General features: G+C 50.7%; 1 protein-coding gene across 1 annotated transcript; it reads left to right on the top strand.

The window, feature by feature from the left end:
* Positions 1 to 8,112: 8,112 nt before the first annotated feature.
* Positions 8,113 to 21,603, top strand: LOC130258040 (hydrocephalus-inducing protein homolog). Its single transcript, XM_056501056.1, has 18 exons — positions 8,113 to 8,265; positions 8,943 to 9,042; positions 9,584 to 9,683; positions 10,171 to 10,339; positions 10,609 to 10,847; positions 11,167 to 11,224; positions 11,833 to 12,037; positions 12,407 to 12,639; positions 13,215 to 13,366; positions 14,301 to 14,493; positions 15,024 to 15,132; positions 15,701 to 15,955; positions 16,300 to 16,442; positions 16,776 to 16,979; positions 18,117 to 18,277; positions 18,781 to 18,881; positions 19,460 to 20,471; positions 21,248 to 21,603. Exons 1-18 carry the CDS (start codon positions 8,113 to 8,115, stop codon positions 21,417 to 21,419), a joined length of 3,759 nt encoding a protein of 1,252 aa, XP_056357031.1. The 3' UTR covers positions 21,420 to 21,603.
* Positions 21,604 to 21,798: the final 195 nt, after the last annotated feature.

Raw genomic sequence — 21,798 nt, 5'->3', positions numbered from 1 at the left:
TTCTGAAGTGGCTCATTAAGCACAAGAGCACTGACTAAGAGTGTAACCTTGCAAACAAGAGGAAGGGAAGGACAGCCTCCCAGAGGGATTTCCAATGAGAGACATGCTATAGATGAGCTCTTTTCTCCAGAGATTCACCTGTGCCCACTGTCAGGCACAGCTCGTGGGTGTTGGGCTGTTCTCCATGTGAGAATGGAGACTTTAATGAAACTTCCTGGGCAGTTGGTGCCCTGATCTCTGCAGGGTGAGGCAGATCTGGCTTGGTGCAGGGAGAAGTTTTGCATTGCTGAGTTTTGAAGCTGGCTGGGTTGGGAGCTGGTAGAAGGAAGAAGAGTCTGGGTCCCAGCTGGGCTTTTCCCACAAGGAGGATTTCATTTCAGTGGAGACAGGTGATGCAAGTGGGGTAGGGCTGCAGGTCTCCACATGAGAATGCAGGATGGGTGCAGTGAATGGAAAAACGGTCCTGGAGGACCAATCTTTGTAGGGGAACTGCTGTGCAAGCAGTGTCACCTGCATGCACAGTTGTTAGGAGGGACATAGTAGTGCTGGCTTTAAAATCAAGTATGGGATGGCATGCTTTACCATGCTGGTAAGAGAAGCAGGGAAGGAGCTGCTTCTGGGAAACAGTGCTGCCAGTGCCCAGCAGACTGGGGAAAAAGTGCCATGTTCCTTCCAGGGCCCAAGGTTGTGCCCATTGCGGGGAAAGGGGCCTAATTGCTTTTAATCTTTCCACCTTCTGCCTCAGTGTAACCAGCACTCATCTCAGAGTTGCAGGAGATCTGAGGTTTTCAGATTCACCCTAATCTCTAACATTAAAGCTTGGGCACAAGTGCAAGCTGCTGTAGCTCAGTAACAAATGACTGTCCTCAGCATTGGTGCACTTAAGCCAGGCAAAGCCCAGGAACTCACTGCCCGGCCATAGTTTGGGGGATGGTCTGAATTTTGGAGCAGGGATATGAGCTCCCGACATCTCCTGGTATGATAGGCTGGCTTGGGAAAAGCCTGAGTTGCAAGGTCAGTCCTTGCAGCTGACCCAGAGCACCCAGCTCTGCTTGTAGTCACTCATGGTTTCTCCTCTGGTTTGTGCTAAAGAACTGCAGTGGAAAAAACCTATTCAGAGCAGCACAGAATGTGTCTCGCAAATGGATGAGGATGAGGATGAGGATGATGCCCTTCCTGAGAAGAAAGCTCTAGTGGATAAAATAATACTGGAAAGGAAGCATATACAGAGGGAGAGGTGAGTAAGCCTTCCATGGGTTACTGCTCAGGGTAGTGTCCCTGAAGGGTTTCCCTGCTCCAAGGACTCTGAGCTCAGAGGTGTTTGATAGCAAAGGCCAGAAGCAAGACAGGGATGGCCACTCTTAGCTCCCTGGCTCCCAAGAGAGGAAGGACCTTCTTCTGTTGAGGTAGAACATCTCTATTTTATTGTTGAGCCCTTCTGGTTTAAATGCTGCCTGCAGGGAGCTGGGCTCTGGGCTTGCCTTGGCACTGCCTGTATAAGTGTCTTTAAGTCTATGATGTTGATTTGCATCGTCATCTCTCTTCTTCACCAAAACAGTGGGATTGTGGTATGGACAGGTGTGAGGCACAGACAAACCCTTGGTGTGGGTACTGGTCCTGCCACAGATGAAATCCTTGCAATGCTGGTCTGCCAGGGTTCTCCTTATGGTGGGACACCACCCATAAAAGCACATGTCCTTTAGGCTCCCCTGCAGCTGCAGGAGTAGGCAAGCTCTGCTCCAGCAAGGCAGCCCAGCTCAGGACACACAGGAAGAGTGTGGAGCTGGGAGGTGAGGCTGCTTAAAGCAAGCCTGTGCATCAGGGCTTCTTTCAGCTCAGGCTGAAGGTGGTTTCGTGGGGAGGAGATGAATGAGGCTGCTTCAAATTATTTCCATGGCAGATAGCACTAGTTTGCTGGGTTCTAGCAGGAAATCTGACTGACAAGAGCCTGTCTTGCAAGAGAGGAGTTCCTGCAGCCTTTGCTTTCTGACTGATAGGATTATTCTCGTTAAGCAGCAGGCTATGCCCAGGGAGAAGGGGGCTGAATGAATCGAGTAAGAATTGCAGGAGGGACAAGCAGATGTTAGCCATTTGTCATGTGGTTTAAACTGGGAAATTAAGAGACAAAGGGCATATTCAGGCATCAGTGCAGAGAGCTGGTGGATCACCTTGGGCAGTGGGCTGGAGGTGTCTGGGTGTGCCTTATGAAGGAGGTTGCACAGTTGAGACCTTACAATGGCAAGGCTTTCGTTTGGCTGGTGCTGGAGGTCCTCTTCCACCATTCCACTCACTTGGGATGTTCCCAGCCTCTGTGGGTGGAGGAACATGTGGTTTTGCTGGCCTCAGGGTCGAGGAATAAAGTGCAGGGCTGTAAGAGCCAAAAGGAGGGGTGTGGGGCTCCAGATGGCTTTTTAAAGTGCAGTTTATTGTATCCAGCTGGTACAGCAATTCACGGGTCGTGGGTAACAAGAGCCCAGCCCACAGCAGTCAGCATCAGCTGTAGTCTCGTCTGAAGCCAACTCTAGTTCTGGTTACAGTGCATTGTATACTTTTCATTGCAGAGCATCTTAATACATGACAACCAATCAATACTTTTACTATTACCTATAGCCTGTCATACTAACCTTACCATATTCAGGTTACTATTTTGTAATCACAAAAAGTTAGTATGTTACAGTTGAAGCTAGAAGTTGTTTTTCAGTTTTCTTGCAGTGGAAAGTTTTGAGACCTTTCTTTCTACTTGCAACATTGGCTTTCTTGTTTGCCTGTGAAATCTTTTTTGCTTGGTAAAAACATCTTTTGTTTGAGGTGGATTTATGCTTTGCTCTGAGTCATAAAACCCCCTTCCAACTCACATGCTAACATACACTTTGCCCTTTGAGTTAAGCAGTAAGACTGGCTCAGCAATTCTTTTCTTCTATATCAAAACTTGCTTTCATTTCTTTTCCTTCTTCAGATTCTACATTCAAAGATCTTTCTCTTGTACGTACATATCTGTGGGACCTTCCTGTCAAATCCTTATCCTTCCCAGCAAAGGGACTAGTGAGCCCAGGTTTGTGGCGGTGACTCTCAGTGATGTTTTCTATTTTGTTTGCTGAAGGGAGCTGAAGTGGCTGGCTCAAAATCTTGAGGAGGAGACAAAAGCCTTAGAAGAGGAAGAGAGGTGGAAGAAGGAAGAGAAGCGAAAGGAGGAAGTGATGTGGAAGAAGGAAAAGAAGGATGTCTCCTTGGGGAAGCAGCCTGCAAAACTAGAGAAGAAGGAAAGCAAAACCCTAGGGACTAAGAGAACCAAAATCCTAGAGAAGGGGAAATACAAAGCCTCAAAGATGTGGAAAATCATAATCTCAGAAAAGAAGGGAACCAAATCCTCAGCGAAGAAGGAAACCAAAATCCTAGAGAGAGAGGGACCCATGATCCCAGAAAAGTGGAAATACAAAGCCCCAAAGATGTGGAAAATCATAATCGCAGAGAAGGGGAAACCCGAAGCCCCTGGAAAGGGGGAACCCAAAGCCCCAGAGAAGGGGGAAACCGAAATCCCAGAGTACTCAGCTGAGTTGGAGAAGAGGTTTCAGATCTATGAGTCATCGCAGCAGGACGTCGCACAGGTTTTCTCCTACTGTGACAGGGTTCAGGGTACTGTGCAGTTACCTGCGATCCAGAACGGAAACACATCCCAGCCTTCAGATGAAAACACAGGTCAGAAGACTAGCAAGCCTCAGGAGAAGGTGGAGAAGAAGCCTGAACAAAAAAGTGGAGGCCAGAGGAGTCTTCAGTCATCTCAGCTGGAGACACAAAGCGAAGTTGCAGAAGGGGCCGTCAGAGACGTCGGGATGCCATGCTCGGACATCCAGGTCACAAATCCAAAGGCCGTGATTAGGGAGATCCTGAGGCATGGGAGGCTGCCCACAAAAGACGAGGTAAAACCTTGCAAGGCTCAGATTTTGAGCTTGCTGTGCTCTTGGGCCCTGGAGCATTGTGTCCCCTAGCATCTGCGTGGATGGGGAGGTTATCACCATCCCTCAGTGGGCAGAAAGTGGGAGTGCTCTGTGTCCAAGTATCCCATCTGTTCAGAGTTTCCCAGACTGGAAATCATTATAAATGGTCCCAGGACAGGGCAGCTCATGGTCATTGTTTTCTTCATGTGAATCACTTGGGAGAGGCTTCTCTCCCGGTCCTGCTTGTAGCTCTTGCCTCTGCTCTGGAGCCTGCTCACCCCACTGGGCGTAACAAAGCACTTGTACTTCATGTAAATCGAAAATCTCATTGCTAAAAGCTCAGTGCCTTTAAAGAAGGAGTTGTGAGGATGAAGGTGACAGAAATACAAACAGGATTTTCTCTTCTGTTTTAGATGCTGAGATATTTGGGACTGCATCCCGAAGGGCCTCCCCTTCCCCCTGTTGTCCTCTCTGTAGTCGACTACCCAGAGGAGCGGTTGGGCTCTGCAGAGCGTGTGAAGCCCTTCACCATCGCTGCACCGGAAGGTGCTGCTATGGAACACGATCTGGTGGGTGCTCCAGTGGTGCTGGCACTGAAGGTGCCCGGGCAGGGACCCGGCTAGCTGGGGCATTGGGGACAGGTTGGATGGAGAAGGATCGTTGTGGAGAGGTAGTGAAGATGTGGTGGGGTCCCAGGTCTGCAGGTCTCCTTTCTGTCAGGGATGGGACAAAAGAGACAGCTCTGCAGGAGACAGAGCAGTTTTGTAAGACAAGGGAAAAAATCACTTAAAACCATCAACTTCCTTTGAGGAGAGGGTCCTGAGTGAGAAGGGGTGTCCTAGGTAAAACAAATACCAATAAGGAAGACCAAGTCCGTGGGCAGGTGGACTTATTTATTTATTCTCTCTTCCATTGGTTAACAAACCCCAACTTCACATTCCAGGATGGAGATGTCTCAGGGCTCACCTCTCCCTCCCTCCCTTTTCTGTCTGCCCTTAGGCTGAGACCCCAGATGTGAAGGGCAGTTCTGCCGAGGGCCAACCAAAGATGGGTAAAGTGGCCAGCAGAGACAGCTCTCCCATGGAGAACCAGATCTCCACACAAGGAACAGAAAGTCCCCGGAATTCCTCCGCAACAAGATCCAGAAGTGCTCTCAAAAGAGCCTCAACCCCCACAGAACTCCTCAGGTGAGCCACACGGGAGGAGGTGATGCCTCTGCTTCTTGTTGCCAAACAAGGTCCATCATCCCCAGCTGCACAGCGACCCTGTGCCAGTGCATCCATGGGATGGCCGGCGCACCCTCCTAGTTCCGTTTGCTCCTCAGCCATGTCTGAAGCCTCCTCTTTAATTGCCAGGCTCGAGCGGTACCGGTGGACAGTGCCTGACCACGGTGAGGTGGAACTGAAGGTCCACTTCTCCACCAAAAAGCCAGGGCAGTTTGAGCAGACACTGAGGTTTGAGCTCGTGGAGTCAAAGCGCCGGTATGAGCTGCCCTGCAGTGGCACCGGCCTGTACCCCAGCATCAGCCAGAGCCCACGGTAAGGCTGGCCCCTGGCAGCCTCCCACACTGCTGCCCCTGAACCCACAGCCAGGGCTGCCCTTGGGGCTTCTGGCCTGGGCAGACCCTGCTGCCTGAGGTCGCCCAGCAGCTCTTCCTGTGCTGGGAGCTGGGAAGGCAGATGGTACCTCAGCCACCAGGAAGGGTTTTGGCTTTCTGACTACATATCCTACTTAGAGCAGCTCCTAGCTCCTTCTTCCCCACTTTCTCTGCCCAGGCTGGTGCTTCCACAGTGGAGGGAGACCATGGAGGCAGATGAAATCATCTTCAAGGAATATGTTGAGAGCACAAAACAATTCCACTTTGGACCTCTGCTGTGTGGGAAATCAAGAGAACGGTATGTGCTCCCTGCAGGGCCTTGTACTTTTCTGGACACGCTTGGAGAGACGTGCTGTCCTGGTGGCGCTATCCAGGGCAGTCCCCAGCAGAGTCCTGGGAGACACGTGGGTTTGAAGGACCACAGATGTGTGAACTTGAGCAGATAAGAGGCAGATGAGCCTTGGAGGAGCTGCTCTGCCTGCTGGTGGGTGCCTTGGCAGCCGCCTTGGTGCCCAGCCTGATTGAGCAGTTATTCTCTAGATGGTTCTGTAAAGCTTTCATTAATCTGTAATTATTAACAAGATTTTATGGTTGACCTGGCAGTGGGTGTCAGGGGAAATGTACAGCAGGAATTACATTTCCCTGTCATTACATTGCATCCTCACTGCTGGTTAAAGTCTGCCTAAACACATAGTCATTGAAGCTATTGTGTATTTCTGCTTTTACTGTCACTTGTTTTTCTGATAATATTTAACATTAAGTTCTTGTCTCCATGGGAGCTCTGGAGGGCTAGGTCTATTTTGGCAAGCCAAGGAAATGAAATTGAAACAGTTTAAAAAACCAGACAATCTTTAGCCAGGTTGATGGATGGTCTGGGATTTCTATTTGCTTCTTTAAGCCTTTCACTCCAAAGTCATTTCTACACCTGAGAGAAGGGTCATTTGTTATCTTGTTGAATTCCCCTTGGGAATGGATGCTTTATATTTCCTTCTCAGACTTTCAACTAACCCATGAAATCCAAAGCAGTTCCATGACTTTTATGTAAGAGATTAGCTAAACCTTTTTCAAAAGAAAAGAGTTTAAGGAAAGAGTTTTCTTTCTTTATAGCTTGCAGGGAAGGCACCCCAGGAAGGAAGGGGAAAGAACCCATGTGCCTGGTGTGCTGTTATTTTTCTACCTTTGAATTTACGTTGTTTTAAAAACTCTTGAAGTGGCCTGAGCATCATCAGGCTTCTTGGGGTGGAGGCATCACATCCAGGGGAAGGCATCAAAGTAAGGCAAGGACAAGCACACGTCCTGCCCCTGGCTGGGATCCATTTCCCTCACTTGTTTGTTAGAACTGGGTCTTCCAGCACTGCTTCTTCGGGTGCACGTGGTGCCCTCCTCAACGTGTGGCAAAGGCAACAGTCTCCTGTGCAGCCTTTTCCTTCTGTGGACAGGTACAAGGCCCAGAACTGTCCCGGCAACTCGGAGAGCATAACCGTCCTCAACAACTCCCCTGTGGATGCAGAAGTCCAGTTCTCCTTTGAGAAAGATGGGGAAGCAGAGACATTCCTCTTGGACCCTCCCAACATGACCCTGAAACCAGAGGAGAAGCAGGTAGGAGAAGGGCAGGTAGGGCAGGCACTGTGGAAGTGCCCAGGAGCTGCTCCTCCTGCTCACACACAGTGCTGTTTCTATTTCTTTCTGTGGGGCTGGGTCCAGGAGCTGACCATTCGGGCACTCCCCACTTCCCATGGCTTCCTGGAAGACAGACTCATCTGCTGCATTGAGAAGAACCCAGAGCCAGTGGTCTTCAGCCTGTGCTGCCATGGGGTGCAGGTGAAGCTGGAGGTCAGCCCCCTGGAGCTGTCTTTTGACAAGCTGCTTCTGCACGGGTCAGTCATCCCACAAGCACTCCAGGACTTGTGACAGGGAGAAAATGTTTGACTCTGGTTTCCAGGGCATGGGTGTGTTAGCGTTGAAACACATAATCACAGGATGATTCTATGCAGGTGCTTTTACTGTAGAGCTCTGGGAATCAGGGGCACAACCCCAAATCTGACTCCGATGTGGATTTGAGATGGACATGTTTTTATACCCTTTGGTTCTATAACTATGTAATAATTATTAAACCCATATTGTTTTATTGTCATTTTCATCGGGTCCCCCAAACATCCTTTCTCATGATTCTTGTTAGGATTACATTGTTTCTCATGACTCTTATTACGATTAAACAATTATTATATTCAATTACCAAACAATCATTACATTTAACAATCATATTATTTATCATATGATGATTACGCAGGTGCAGTTTCACGTGATCTAATAAAGGCAAAGCTCAACATTCATTCCCAGAGCCTGGTTGCCTTTCCCAGGCCTACCAGACCCAACCTTCCTTTCCACCCCCTGAATCTATTGTTTACAGTTCCCAGGATTTTAGAAACATTTTAACCCTGCGCTCTCAGATGGAGTTGCTCTGAGTTGCCTTCAGTGGTGAGGCTGGTGTGACCATCCAGCAGCTAATGCCAAGGGCCTTCCTGTCTCTGCAGGACTGACAGCAGGACCTTGGTCCTGAAAAACAACACCCAGCTGTCCATGGCCTGGCAGTTCAGTGGGCTGGGTGACCTTGTTGAGGCCTTCTCCTTGTCACAAGATAACGGCACCATTGATCCCCGCTCAAAGTTAGAAGTGACACTGAATTTCAAGGCCAGGCAGATTGGCAGCATTGAGAAGACCCTCCGACTAGAGGTGAGAGGGACTGTGCCCTGCCCTGCAGCCGTGTGCTCTTAGGGACAGTCAGGAAGAGCTGCAGCTGACAGACACAAGGGTGCTGTGACCCCAGCCTCTGTCTCTACGCAGTGTTTGCCAGGATGTGCAGTGCATCCACATCCCCCCAGATAACCAGACACTGCATCCTGAGCCTGTTCCACAAGCACCTGGTCCCTGTGAATGGTTGGAGGTTGTTGTTTGCTTGTACAGACTGCAGCGTTATCTCTACATTCCTCCTGGAATCTCTATGGACCTCTTGCATAGTGCAACAAACTCTCCCCCTGGGATTTTGTCCCCCATGCTTTAGGGGCTGTGTTTTAGAGAGGGTGCCAGGTGATTGGAGAGGGCTGTCAATGCCATCTGCTCTGAGACACCTCACACTTCTCATGGTTGTTCTTACATCCCTGTGCCTCTCAAGGATGCTTTAGCAGCAGCATTCCCTGCTGTAGGAGCGCAGACTTGGGCTGAAAGGGCTTTTTACTGCAGCAGAATCCCACTGGGGCAGCCCATGAGGTGGACAGTTTAACAAAGCTTGGGTGTCCACCACCACTTGTGAAGCCAGGGAGGCCACAGGGGAAGCAGCCAGCAGAGACAAGGACTTGCAGGCTGTCTACCAAAAGAATCATCTGAGCAGTGTTTGTTTCTTGCTGCCTCAGGTTTCAGATACAGAAAACATCCTGGGGATTGCTCAAGCTGTAAACATCAAAATCTCTGCAGAGGTCTGTGATGTTTCTCTGAGCATCGACATGCCTGAAGGTCAGTGGATGCTTCCCAAACAAAGCAGTGCAGGTGCACTGCATTACCTTGGGAGGTGGGCAACCAAAGCACTTGGCTGGCATGGCATGGCATGGCATGGCATGCAAGGATGGGGTGGATACATAAAGTACATACCCTGCAAGCTGCATGGAATAAAGCATTGTCAGGGCACTGACAGCTTTAAGTCTCTCCCCTCTGAACTCTAAAGTGTGCAGCTTCATGTGCAGATTGGGTTTGGGGGCCTTGAAACAACAGTGATGTGAACAGGCAGCTGGCAACTGCCACAGGCCCAGCACAGCATATAAAGTAATTGGGTTTGTGCTGGAAGTGAGGAAATGGAAGCCGAGCTCCTTAGCTACTACGCGTGCGTATATTTTGCGTAAGAAGAGAAAGGGCAGATGAGTAGCTGGAAAACACTTTCAAAAATGGAAACCTGCTGAGAAGGGTTTTGTGTTGAGACCTCCATGTAGCTTGTGACCTGGTGTATTCTGCAGCAGCTCACAAATACCATGTTTGACCTTGTTCTGTGGGTTTTCTGCAGGTCCAGATGGAAGCTTGGAATTTGGAACTATTAATGTCCTGGATAATGTGAGCAAAGTCCTGACTCTAAAGAACAAAGGGATACACAACATTGAGTACCGGTGAGTCCAGCTGCCAGGCAGTGAGCATTTCCTCAGGTTCCTAGGCCTGCCTTCTCCCTCTGCCAATGGCTAGAACCTGTTTCCATGCTGGCTACCTCTTGGTAAATGCAAAACCTCAGCTCTCTAATCTCAACTATTTTACCAGAGAATCCAGCCACAAGCCAGCAGTTCTTCACAAGTCAGCAGGAACCCAAAGAAGAGCCCCAGAAATTTCTGCCACTGAAATCCTGAAATTCATTTCCTTTTTTTGATAGTCGCCTCCTTTCCCTTTCTGAGACTTTGTACAGAGTGAATGAAAAATTTCAGTCGCTAGGTTTCTTGCAGTAACCTCGTGATTGTCTGCACTCTCTGTCAAGATCCAGGAGTCTCTGAGCAGAGCTGGACACTCCCTTCTTTATATCTGGTCCTATGTGAAGTCTTGGCTGTGCTGGGGGCATCTATACTTTTAACTGCAGAGATCTCCATTCCTTCCCTTTCTCCCCTTCAGTTTCATACTGAAGGGTGCAGGTCCCAGGATGCGAGATTTGGCATCCCAGTTCACTGTTGAGCCTGAGTCAGGCATGCTGATTGCCTCCCAGCCTGGTGAAAATGTGGAGATGCTCTTCCACCCCACAAGGGAGATGCTCCTCAAGAACAAACCCATCCTGTACTGCCAGGTGAGCCTGGGCCAGGCTCTGTTATCACACGGCGTTTTGGGAGCGTAAACAGGAAGGAGGGCTTGAACTGGAGAATCTCTCTCCTACGTACACAAACAAAGTCTTTCAAAACCATTGGGAGGCTTCCTAAGTGGAGCTGAGAATCTGACTCTGGAAGAGGTCCTTAAAAACAGGGAGGGGTAAACTGATGGAGGCCTGGGGTGGAGGCTGGGGACTGGGGTAGAGGCTGGCCTCTTTGCTGTGTTTTTCACCCCTTCCTGTGGACACAGGTGATGGATGCCAGCTCAGGGGAAGGAGGCCAGACTGTCACCACCATCCCAGTGAGGGTGTCGGCGACAGCTGTGTACAGCAAGTTCAGTATTGAGCCTGCCTCTCCCATCGACTTTGGGGCCATGGTCAAGGGCACCAAGAAGACCCAGACTGTCGTGCTGGAGAACAAAGGCATGCTCAGCTTCCAATTCCACATCTACCAAGCACCCGAGGATGAATCTCCATTGGAAATCAAAAGGTACAGAAGCCCTGCACCACCCTTCCTGTCTGAGGAGGCACCACCCCATGGCTGGCATGTGGCAGGCAGCCAGGAGACCTGGGCTATCGTCCATCTGCATCCCTGGCTTGAGGAGAGGGAGCAAGAAAACACCTCAGTATCCCCATGTGTAGTATGAAGCTGGTGATAGAGCTGCTCTGTGCCACACTGGGTGCTGCAGGCCGCTTTCTGGGAGCCATCAGGAGCAGGAAAGCTTTCCTCTGTGGGGAGGAAGGCCAGCTTTGGCCTCAGAGAAAGGCACGGGAGCTCAGCATGACAGATGCCTCTGCTTTCTCCTCAGTTCAGAGCAAGAGGAATCCTCTCCATTGGCTACAAAGCTGAAATCAAGCTCCACACAGGTGGGTGACTCCTGCTCCCCACCAGTGCTGCTGCAGGGGATGTGAGAAGATGCTGCTGTGCCCAGGCTGGGGGCTCATCACCATAGGGTGGGACATGGTCTGCAGGATGATGTCCAGCATCTGCTCCGTCCCATTGACAGTCCTGTACTCTGGCTGAGAGCTGGAGCTGTGGGGTCAACAGAGGGAGGCAGGTCCTGTGTTTGGTAGCTGCTAGCCAGCATAGGTGTGTGAACACCACAGAAGAAAAACATCCTTCATTGAACTCCCAGTCCACAGAGCTCAGACAATATTGCTTTTTCTTCTTCACAGTGCCTTACCTCTCTCGCATCATTTCTCACAGCTATTTCTGCTCTCCTGTGTTACCTCTGGAGGTTGAAGGATCCCACCTAACACCTTAATTCTTTACACTCAAACTCCTTTCTCTTTGGGACAGTCTTGCAGCTCCTCTTGTCTTATTGTCTCAGTCTGAGGCTGCCTTTGGGCCATCCATCCCTGCCCTAGGACTGGGTGCTTGGGCCCAGCTGGAGGCCAAGGCAGGATATACTCTCTGCTGGGGTGCTCAAGGCACAGCTGTTAGCCATCAGCCTCTCCTGGAACTTTTTCTGCAGGATCACCTCACTCTTGGCATGTTCACGGTGTCCCCCTGCTCCGGCTCCGTCGCTGCGTGGGACCAGCAGGACATCACCGTGGATTGCCTGGCAGGGGAGGAGGGGACATGTGAGGAGCAGCTCTACATTGACATCACGGGCAGAGACCCCAAGGACAATCCCCTGGGCATTCCCTTCACCCTGATTGCAGAGTCCTGCCTCCCAGGTACATCCTGTCCACAGGTTCCCTTGGTCACACCTGCCGTTCATCAGCACCTAAACTTGCTGCTAGGATGGAGAGGCATGCTAGTCCTGGTGTCCCACCTTAAAATCTTCAGAGGTTCCAGCCCTCTTCAAGTCCACCAGTGGACTCATCCCTCCCAGGCTGAGAGGGATGCATGGAAGGTAAAAGGAAAGCCATGCTCTCTAAGAATGAGGTTGACTGAGCTCCATCCTCACAGCCAGCTCCCCCACCCAAGGCTGGGTTTAGCACAGTGGGCAGAAAGGGCTTATCAAGCCTTCTGAGGGGCCAGCAGGGTCCAGATAAATTCATCAGGGAGACTTCTCCATGCTCATCCCTCTGGTCTGTCCACAGCAATTGTTGAGGATGTCACATTAGCCTTCGAGGAGTACCCGATCTGCAGCACCACCAACTTCAGCTGCAAGCTGTGGTTAAAGAAAAGTGTGGGCTTCTTTGTCAGAGATGAGAACAAATTCATCTTCACCAAAGTTCAGGTTGGGCAAGAGGCTGAAGCTCATATCAGTATCTACAATTCAAGTGGTGTGCCATGTGATGCGTTCCTCTCCATCAAACCCCGGCCTGGAAGGGTAAGAACAGGAGGCCAAGGTGATGGTTGCCCTCTAAGAGCCCATTTTGTTTTCCAGATGCATTGCTTCCTGTGGCCCAGACTAGTCTAGCTCAGTGCAGGTCAAACCACAGGGGAGAGCAGCAGAGCCAGGGAAGAGTTGTGTTGAATTTTGTATGTCCCCAGGCAAGGTTTTGGCTCACACATCTGGGTCTTCAGTGGGAGAAGTGAATCTTTCTGAACCTCTCTTGGAGCACACTCAGAGAGGCGCTGTTATGAACTGACATGCCAGAGCTCAAAGCAGAGCAGTTCCTCAGGCTCCCTGGCTTTTCCTTCTCTTTGAAGGCCAGTTCTAGGTTCTTTGCAGGGTTTCCCATGCAATGCCAACTTCCCATATATATGCTGTGGCAGCTGCCAGCAGTCAAAACACACAATGCTTTGGCACAAGGTCAGTATTTCCTGGGAGGGAGGGAGCCTGCCTAGGGAAGCAGGAAGGAAGACACACTGTCTGGGGCTCTTCTCAGTAATGCATTTATGAAAAAAACTGTCACGTTCAAAGGTGTTTTCTCCTAACACTGCTCTCCGGGATCCCCCAAGGTACAAAGCCCTATCAACGACATCTTCAAGGTGTTTCCAGCCAAAATGTTCATTCCCAGCTCATCCAATGGCATTGCTACGGTGACCTTCACCCCACCAGATGAGCAGAACTACAACTGCATTTTCACCGCTTTCCTTCTCATGCCAGAAAGGTAACTGACCTGTGAAATACTGGAGGAGGCCTCACTGATAGATGCCTCTCCACTGGGAAGGCACAGATCTCTTGTTAGCTCTAATGCTTTCAGTAGCCTTAGGCAGAGTACTTGGCATGAGTTGATCTGGGAGGAAGTAACTGTTAGAGAGAGCAGAATAACGAGGCTGATGGTTTAGCCTGTGTGAGGAACCATGAAGACAGGGAAGTATTAGGTAGCCAGCTGGAAGTTACTGAGATGTGCTGCAGCTGAGCTGCGGGTTTCCAAGGGCAAAAGGCTTAGATGAAGCAGTTTTGATGCCAGCAAGTCAGCAGTCACAATTTTCTCTTTGTTTCTGTAAAATTAAGTAGTCCTCTGTGATTCCCTGCCATTCATTAAGCTGTTTTGTGTGAGTGATTGGAGCTGGTATGAAAGAGGAGCCTAGTGCCTCTGCCCTGGGACCTGTGTTGTGGGCTTTGACCTGCCCTTCCTCAACCCTTTAGAGTGGCTGAATTGAAGAAGAGAAGTCTAATTGCTAATAAGCAATTGCTTTTTTACTCTTCTTGGAAATTATCTTTACTGATGGTAATGATGATTTACTTTTGCCTTCTTACTTTTGTACTGCTTTCTGCTGTGCTTTTGCTTGTTGCATGTCTCATCTCACTGCAGCCAGGGGATTTGCCATATCTCATCTAGTGCCTCATTATTTACCTGCTGTACTTCATGGTTCAATGAAGTGAAATTATTAACTGTTCTTGTGGAAGGCTCTGGCTCTTTGGAGCGGATTCCTCTGGTGAATGGTCCTGCATGGATTGGGAAGAGGCAGTGGGGGGCTGTGTTGTGGGGTGCAGGAGCAGCAGGCAGGGAAAACATTGTGGGTGGCCCTTGCTGCTTCACTTGCCCAGTGAGAAATGGGTTAGTGCCAGCTGAAATTGTTTTTGTGCCTCTCCTGCAGCTCTGTGAAAATTAAATCCCAAACGCTGATCTTCGCCATCAGTGGGAAGGGGTATGAGCCACAAGTGACAGTCGTGTGCCCAGGTGCTCGCAGCAAGAGGGGAAATGCTGTGCTGCGCTTCAAGAGGCTCCAGGTGGGGGATTCAGAGATGCTTCCCCTGGTCATGTGTAACAAAGGCGCCATACCTGTCAAGGTGAGAACCTGCTCGAGGAATGGTCTGCTTTGGGAACAAGTGCTTATGGCACAGGGGAAGGGACCTAGGAAGAGGTGTCAGAAATTCTTTTTAAGCAAGTGACTGACATCCAAGAAGGGAGTTCTTGCAAATTTTCCATCCAGTCTTTCTTTAAGTTGAACACAGGAAAGGTAGTAGAATATTTCCCCCCCTGTCTCTTAGGCCACCTTTTGTTCTCATGGACATGTGGGATTTTCCAGTTCCATTAGATTGCATTTCATCCCATTTTACTACATTTCAAGTACACTTAATTGTGCTTTAATTACATTCTGCTTATTACTTTCTGTCCTGTTTGGTTCTGTGTCAGTTCAATCCATATGCCTCTGAACACCCTTTTTTCCAGCTGGTTTGACTCAACTGTCATGCTAAGGGCTGTTTGTAGTGGGAGAGGTGCTGGCTTCCCATGTGGGACCAGCAGCACTGACATGTCAGTCCCTGTGCCATCCTGTACTAACACCAGTATCATTGTGCTCTGTGTTCCCTTCTCTCAGTTTATGTTACAGCTGGAGGATGAGCATGGAGTGTTCTTCTTGAAAGGCAGGCACTCCACACTCAAGAAATTCAACACTGAAGATGTGGAAGAGGACTTGGTTGGAAATGGTAAATTCATTAACCTTGAAGTGTGATCATGCACAGAGGGAAAACGTGTGCCCTGCTCTTGGCTTTTCTGGGCAGCAGTCGGATGTTAGGCACAGTTTCTTTCCTTGGGCTCTCTGTCCCCCAAGCTTTCCTTGAGACTTTTTGCAGGGTTTCCCCCTAGCAAGTCGTAGGAAGTTCTTCTGTTCCTCTGGAATGGTGGGTTGAGTTGTGGGGGACTGTCACTACCTCAGTGGGCCCTCTGAGGCATTTGCTGCATTGGGAAGGTACCAGCCTGAACGGATGCAGCCCCTGAGCACACAGGCAGCCAGCAGAAGCCAAAAGCACTCTCTGGCTCAGCTTTCCATATGGCTGGAGCTGGCTGGAAGCAGATGGAATGAGGGCTGGGCATCAGCCTGAGGTTAAGCTGCTTAAGGGGTGATGTGTCTGGAGGTGGCAGTCTCATGAACATAGGAAGAGGGTCTGGAAGCACTGGGGGTAGAACCTGTGCTTACAAGGCAGCTGGTTTCAACCTCTTATTCCTCATACATCATATGAGATGAGTAGAGCTGTGATTTCCATTGCTGTGCAGAGAGCAAGCCCCCAAAGAAGCCTTTCCTGCTTCTGCATCACGGGCAATCGACAAAGTTTGATGTCATTTTCAAACCCACCCTGGCTCAACGTCTGGAAGGGAAGATTCGTGTCTTAGTGGGGCACATCTACTCCAACAAGACTTTAATAGAGCTGGTGGGTGAAGGCCACAAGGATGAATTCACCCTTGATGGACTAGAGGAAGACATGGAGGAGAGGAATGCTAAGAGCAGTCTGAAGAAAGACATCATTGATGGTAAGAGAGGAGAGGCTGCCAAGGTGGAGCAAGCAAGAGGAAAATGTCTGATCATGTGTGTCCTCTGTCTAGCCAGGCCTGGGCTGTCACCCACGGACTTGGTGGTCTGTGGGCGTGGCAGCCATGCATGCAGAGCAGTGTGTGCTGCGCTGCATGCCGCTGGCTTAGGGATGTGTCAGGGTGTTCCCCTGGAAGTGGTGGGATGAGGAGCGGCCTGGGGAACTCCCTCCCAGAGGGAGGAAGGCTTGGAGCAGGGAAGCATTGAACATACAGGTGTCTGTGCACGTGAGGGGGGCGGGTGGAGCTCCCTGCGTGCTGAGATGCCTTGCTCTCCTCCTTAACAGCTGTCAGAGTGAATCACATCCAGTTTGGGGACTGTCCTGTTGGGAAGCCCTGCCACAGGACCTTCAGCATCACCAACCGTAGCAGTATGACGATCATGCGCTTTGAGTGGGAGGCAGACGCCACATTCCACTTCTCCCCCACGGTGAGCGTGGACTGCTCTGCCTTTCCCCATTGCTCAAGCCCTGCCCTGCTGTTCCTGGGAGCTGGCAGGGAGTCCTCACACAGCAGTGACAGCCCATTCCAGTGCCATGTAGGAGATGCAGTCCCTGCCTTGGCTGGGCCAAGGCTGCCAGCCTTGCAGAAAAGGCTTCATGATATGGGAGGTGGCACCTTCTGTTCATACTTTTGTCTATCAAACATAAATCCACACTGAGGTGCACATTCCTGGCACAGCTCCTCACCACATCAGTCCCTTTTGCTGTCAGTCCTGCCCTTGGCAGTGCTTTCTTGGTCTTGACTCTCTGATTCTCCCTAGACGGGATACCTCCTTCCTGGCTGTGCCAAGCACATCACAGTGACCTTGAAAGCAGATGTCCCAGCTGTCTTCAGGAGGCACCTTGTGAAATGTAACGTGACCAAGGTCAACGTTGTACGGCCACGAAGGAAGGTTCAAGACTGGAACGACCAAATGTCCATTGTCACATGGAAGGGTACCTCCAGCTGGCCTGAGAAAGAGAAGGTAAGGAGCAAAAGCAAAAGAAGCCATGCCAGCTTTAGCACCATAACACCATCACTGCTGGCTGAGCAGCTCCTTCTTCCTCTGGACATTGGACAGCCATGGGGTTCACCAGCAGAGCATTCTAGGGGAGAGGTGGATGCACAGTGACCAGGTACACTCACACAAGAGGGGAAAGCCTTTTGACAAGAGACCTTTAGGCACACACAAATTATCAGTCTGTGCCCATGTGCCCATGTTGAATGGGAGACAATGTTTTATTATTTTATCCCATTTTATGGTGTTAGAAATCTCTTCATCTCATTTGGTGCCTTTTCACCAACAAGGAGTTAAGTTTGTTGCACTCTGTCTCTTCTTTTGAAGTACACTCCTACTGCATATGCTGGAGAACTCCAAGTTTTGTCTGCATGGATAGCAGAGATTTTGATTGTGGTTTCTGTATTGTGTGGGATATCTCAGCATGGAGTACCCAGGCACTGTATGACAGTATGGAGGAATCTGGAGAAGAATCATCTCTGGAGACTAGCTTTTATTGTCATTATTACTGAACACACTCATCTTGGATGAAGGTTCTTTCCGAGTTTCTGGACCATTTTAAGGCCTCTAAACCATCCTGTTTTCTATTGGAACATCTGCAGCTGGAGACTTTCCTAGTGAGATCTTTCACACCCCAAAGTGCCCATCCCCAGCTCCCAGTAGTGTGGCTGTTGCTCCACACATGCTATCTGGAGAGCACTTTCTCCTAGGACAAGAAGAAAAAAGTGCTTTCTAGAACTCTTCAGTCTTGGGGTTTTCCATCCACAGAGCTCCAGCAGGGGAACTTAATCCTGATTTTGAGACCTGCTGGATTTATAGGGGACCAGGAAAAAAGCCAGTTCCTCTACAAGGTTGAAGTACAGGGACTGGAATGCAGTTATAGTCTCCATGGATATATTAAGAGCTGTGGTAGGAGTGCTTTGATCAGTGGGTAGAAACAACTACTGTAGCAGATCAGTCACAATTTTGTCATCTTTCCAGGAAAGTGAAAGTGAATGGTCCTTTCTAGTCCCTCTGTGAGGCTGATCTTGGAGGCCAAAAGATTCCCTTGTCAGCCTGAGTTTCTGGGCTCTGCTGAGTGATTCTTCCCTCCTCTGTTTGCAGGTGGTCGAGACAGCCCCAGAACCGGCTCACACTGTGAAGGAGGAGAGCATCCAGGAGGCCGAGGTGTACCTCAGTGCCTCTGTTGCCTACACCGAGTCCAATCTGAACACAATCGTGGTTCAGCTCAAGGACACCGTGCCCAACCAGACCAGGACAGCCACGTGAGTGCTGGAGGCCAGCAGGGCCCCGCGAGCGGGAGCTGCCTTTGCCAGGGCTGACCCAGTGCCTGCTTCCCAGAGCCCTGCCCCAGCCAAAACCAGCACAGCCCCATCTATGTGCACGCAAAGCCAAGCAGGAGATGGTTGTCAGGAGAGGTTCAATGCTGCCATAACCTTCTGCTGAGAACAGCCATGGGTTTGCTTTCACTGCAAGTCACCTGTCCTTATCTGCTCAAGAATAAGTTTGCAGTCCAACCAAGACATAAAGTCCAGAGTAAGCCTCTTAGCTTCAATATCCTGAACACCATGTTGGCCCTTTCATCTTAAACTTCCAGACTTGGAAATACTTTTTGGGCCACTCAGGGCAGCAGTCTGAGCATGGCAGGGTTGCCTGGAGAAGATGCTCCTCAGCAGAAGTGGTACCAGGAGTCCATCCGACAATGTTGCTGTACTATTTGCTTTATATTTATTGGACTTTTTTTTTATTCCTCCTCCTTGCTTTTCAGTTTCAGGATGCACAACAGAGGGAATGTAGCCCTGGAATACACCTGGGTGGAAGCTGCAGACAGTGAAGCAGTGAAGAGGCTACACTCAACCACTCCGATGCGTAAGGGCATTTCACTCGGTGGCTGAGGGCCTGGGGAGAAGACCCTGCCACTGCACCCCAAAACATGAATTGCTTTTGCGTCCTTGTCCACACACCCACTTTCATCAGCATCTTCCCAACTGCAGCTGGAGAGTTTTCTCCTTGCCCCCTCTCCCTTTCAGCCCTTTCTGTTCTTGCTCTGCCACTTCTGCTATGCAAAGGAGCTGAGCCAGGCTCTGGGGAGAGCCACATGCTGGGTCAGGACTAGGAAGGGGTACATCAGGTCATCTCTTCGAGAAGTCTGAGACCAGGAAAAACAATGGTGTAATGAGTGAGCTGCCCTGCAGCCACTGTCTGTGTGCAGTTCCCCACTCCAGGGCAAATGCAAGTCACTGTCTAAAACCAACTCTCCTCCTTTGGCACGGGAGTGGGTTCTGCAGGCAGAGACCCTGCTCTCAGTTGCTCTATTTCCTGCTGAAAGTATTTGACTAGAGATGCTCCAAGTGCATCCCATCTCTCTTGTATCTACCTGCAGCAGGAGACAGAGTTGCTGGGAACATAGGATTTTGTCTTTGAAAGATGTCCTCTTCTCTCTGCAGGCCAGTTCCCCTCCTCCGCTTCTCTGAGCCATTACAGAAAGCTGCTGCATCCTTTCTGGTGGCAGCAGGAGCATCCTTTTGAGACACATGCTTCTGAGCTGTGGCAGCTTGCCGAGCAGCAGCAGGATTCTGAGCAGCAGCAGCAGCTTCAGCAGCAGCAGCAGCTTCAGCAGCAGCAGCCTGAGAAGCAGCTTCAGCAGCAGCTTCAGCAGCAGCAGCCTGAGCAGCAGCAGCAGCAGCTTCAGCAGCAGCTTCAGCAGCAGCTTCAGCAGCAGCAGCATCAGCAGCAGCAGCAGCAGCAGCTTCAGCAGCAGCTTCAGCAGCAGCAGCAGCAGCAGCCTGAGCAGCAGCAGCTTGAGCAGCAGCAGCCTGAGCAGCAGCAGCAGCAGCTTCAGCAGCAGCTTCAGCAACAGCTTCAGCAGCAGCAGCATCTTCAGCAGCAGCAGCAGCAGCAGCAGCTTCAGCAGCAGCTTCAGCAGCAGCTTCAGCAGCAGCAGAATCTTCAGCAGCAGCAGCAGCTTCAGCAGCAGCCTGAGCAGCAGCAGCTTGAGCAGCAGCAGCAGCTTCAGCAACAGCAGCTTCAGCAGCTTCAGCAGCAGCAGCTTCAGCAGCAGCAGCAGCAGCAGCAGAAGCAGCAGCAGCAGCACAAGCAGCAGCAGCCTGAGCAGCAGCAGCCTGAGCAGCACGAGCAGCAGCAGCAGCAGCACAAGCAGCAGCCTGAGCAGCAGCAGCAGCAGCAGCACGAGCAGCAGCCTGAGCAGCAGCAGCAGCTTGAGCAGCAGCAGCCTGAGCAGCAGGACCACTCCAAGGAGCTACACCACTCAGAGCAATTGCACCTCTCCCTAGAGCCTGTCAATTGCTCCCTGGAAATCTGCCCAGACTTCGTCCAAGACCTGCCACTGTTCTTCATCAACCCCTACCACGGCATCATCGCTCCTGGCCAGAAGCAGATCTTTCATGTGCTCTTCTCCCCGAAGTGCGCGGGGACGTTTAGGACCACCATGCTGTTCAGGTGGGAAACGTCTATGCACTTGCCCAGAACTCACGCTTCTGATGGGTATCACTGAGTCACAGGGTGGGACAGGGTGGAAGGGACCACAGTAGGTCCTCTGGTCCCACTTCCCTGCTCAAACAGAGTCATCCCAGAGCACATGGCAAAGGGTTGTGTCCCTGGGCTCTGGACATTCCACACCCTCTCTGGGCAACCTGTCACCTGCACAAGAAAGAAGTTCTTCCTCAGCTTCAGGTGGAATTTCCTGTTCAGGTTCTGCCTGTTGCCTCTCATCCTATTGAAGGGCATCACCAAGCACAGCCTGAATGAATCCCCTAACACCCTCCCTTCAGTCCCTGTGACTGGCAGGGGGAGGTGGGCCTGGAGACAGGCAGCCCCAGAGGGGCAGCAAAACACACAGAGGAACACAGAAAGGTCATCATCTGGCCTTGGCAGGGAGAAAAAGACATTGAATGAAACATTAAGCTCCGGGAGAGTTGCAAAACCTGCAACGAGAGATGCAGGGAGCAGCCAGTCCCCTAGCTCTGCTTCCTTTTGGGACAAGCAAGGCCTGCTTCTCTACATGGAGCCCCGTGTGCTGTGGTTGGTCCCCAGGCACTTAGCTGGTCCTGTTCCTGCCCTTGCACCTCTGCAGCCTCCATGCAGCGAGTGCAGTTGTTTAATTTGCTGCTCGCTGCTTGCATGGAGAGGATGCAACACTCTGTGCTCTGCAAGGAGACAGAAAAGCGGCTGGCTGGAAATGTTCATCCGGCTCACACCAGTCCCTTTCTTCCCAGGACTTCTGACCTGAAGCCAGCTCAGAAGGCAGAGGTGATTGTGAAGGGCACAGCCCCCGAGCCACAGTGCCTTGACAAACCGAAACGCTCTGCGTTACGGCAGACGGGGAAAGGCCAGGGACCCAAGAAACGGGTGCACTGGAAACCAGCACTGCTTGAGCATTTGTGTTAGCTGGAGCATCCGGCAGGAGCGGCAACATCGTGTCTTCTGCTGCTGATGCTCTCCCACCCTTCACCAGACACCTCTGCAGCTACCCTTCCAAACTCCAGTGAACACCTTCATCTTATCTTTAATTACCCGAGCTAGTTACCTAATTCTAATTAAATGTTAATAAAACCATTGGCAATAAACTGTTAATTGGTAGCTTGTCTTGGTTGGAAAGACAGGTGTCTGTGGGACCTCTCTGGAATGGAGAATGTGACCTCCTTCCCTCAAGTTATTGTAACTTTGAAATTAAGGGGCTTTCAGGCAAAGACATGGGAAAAGGTTTAACATTCCTTACTAGTATGTATAACAAGGCAAACAAACAGCAGCGCCGGCAGCAACACCA

This window comes from Oenanthe melanoleuca, chromosome 11, assembly GCF_029582105.1.
Source record: "Oenanthe melanoleuca isolate GR-GAL-2019-014 chromosome 11, OMel1.0, whole genome shotgun sequence".
Classification (NCBI taxonomy): domain Eukaryota; kingdom Metazoa; phylum Chordata; class Aves; order Passeriformes; family Muscicapidae; genus Oenanthe; species Oenanthe melanoleuca.
This window is presented reverse-complemented; position numbering and strand designations above follow the sequence as displayed.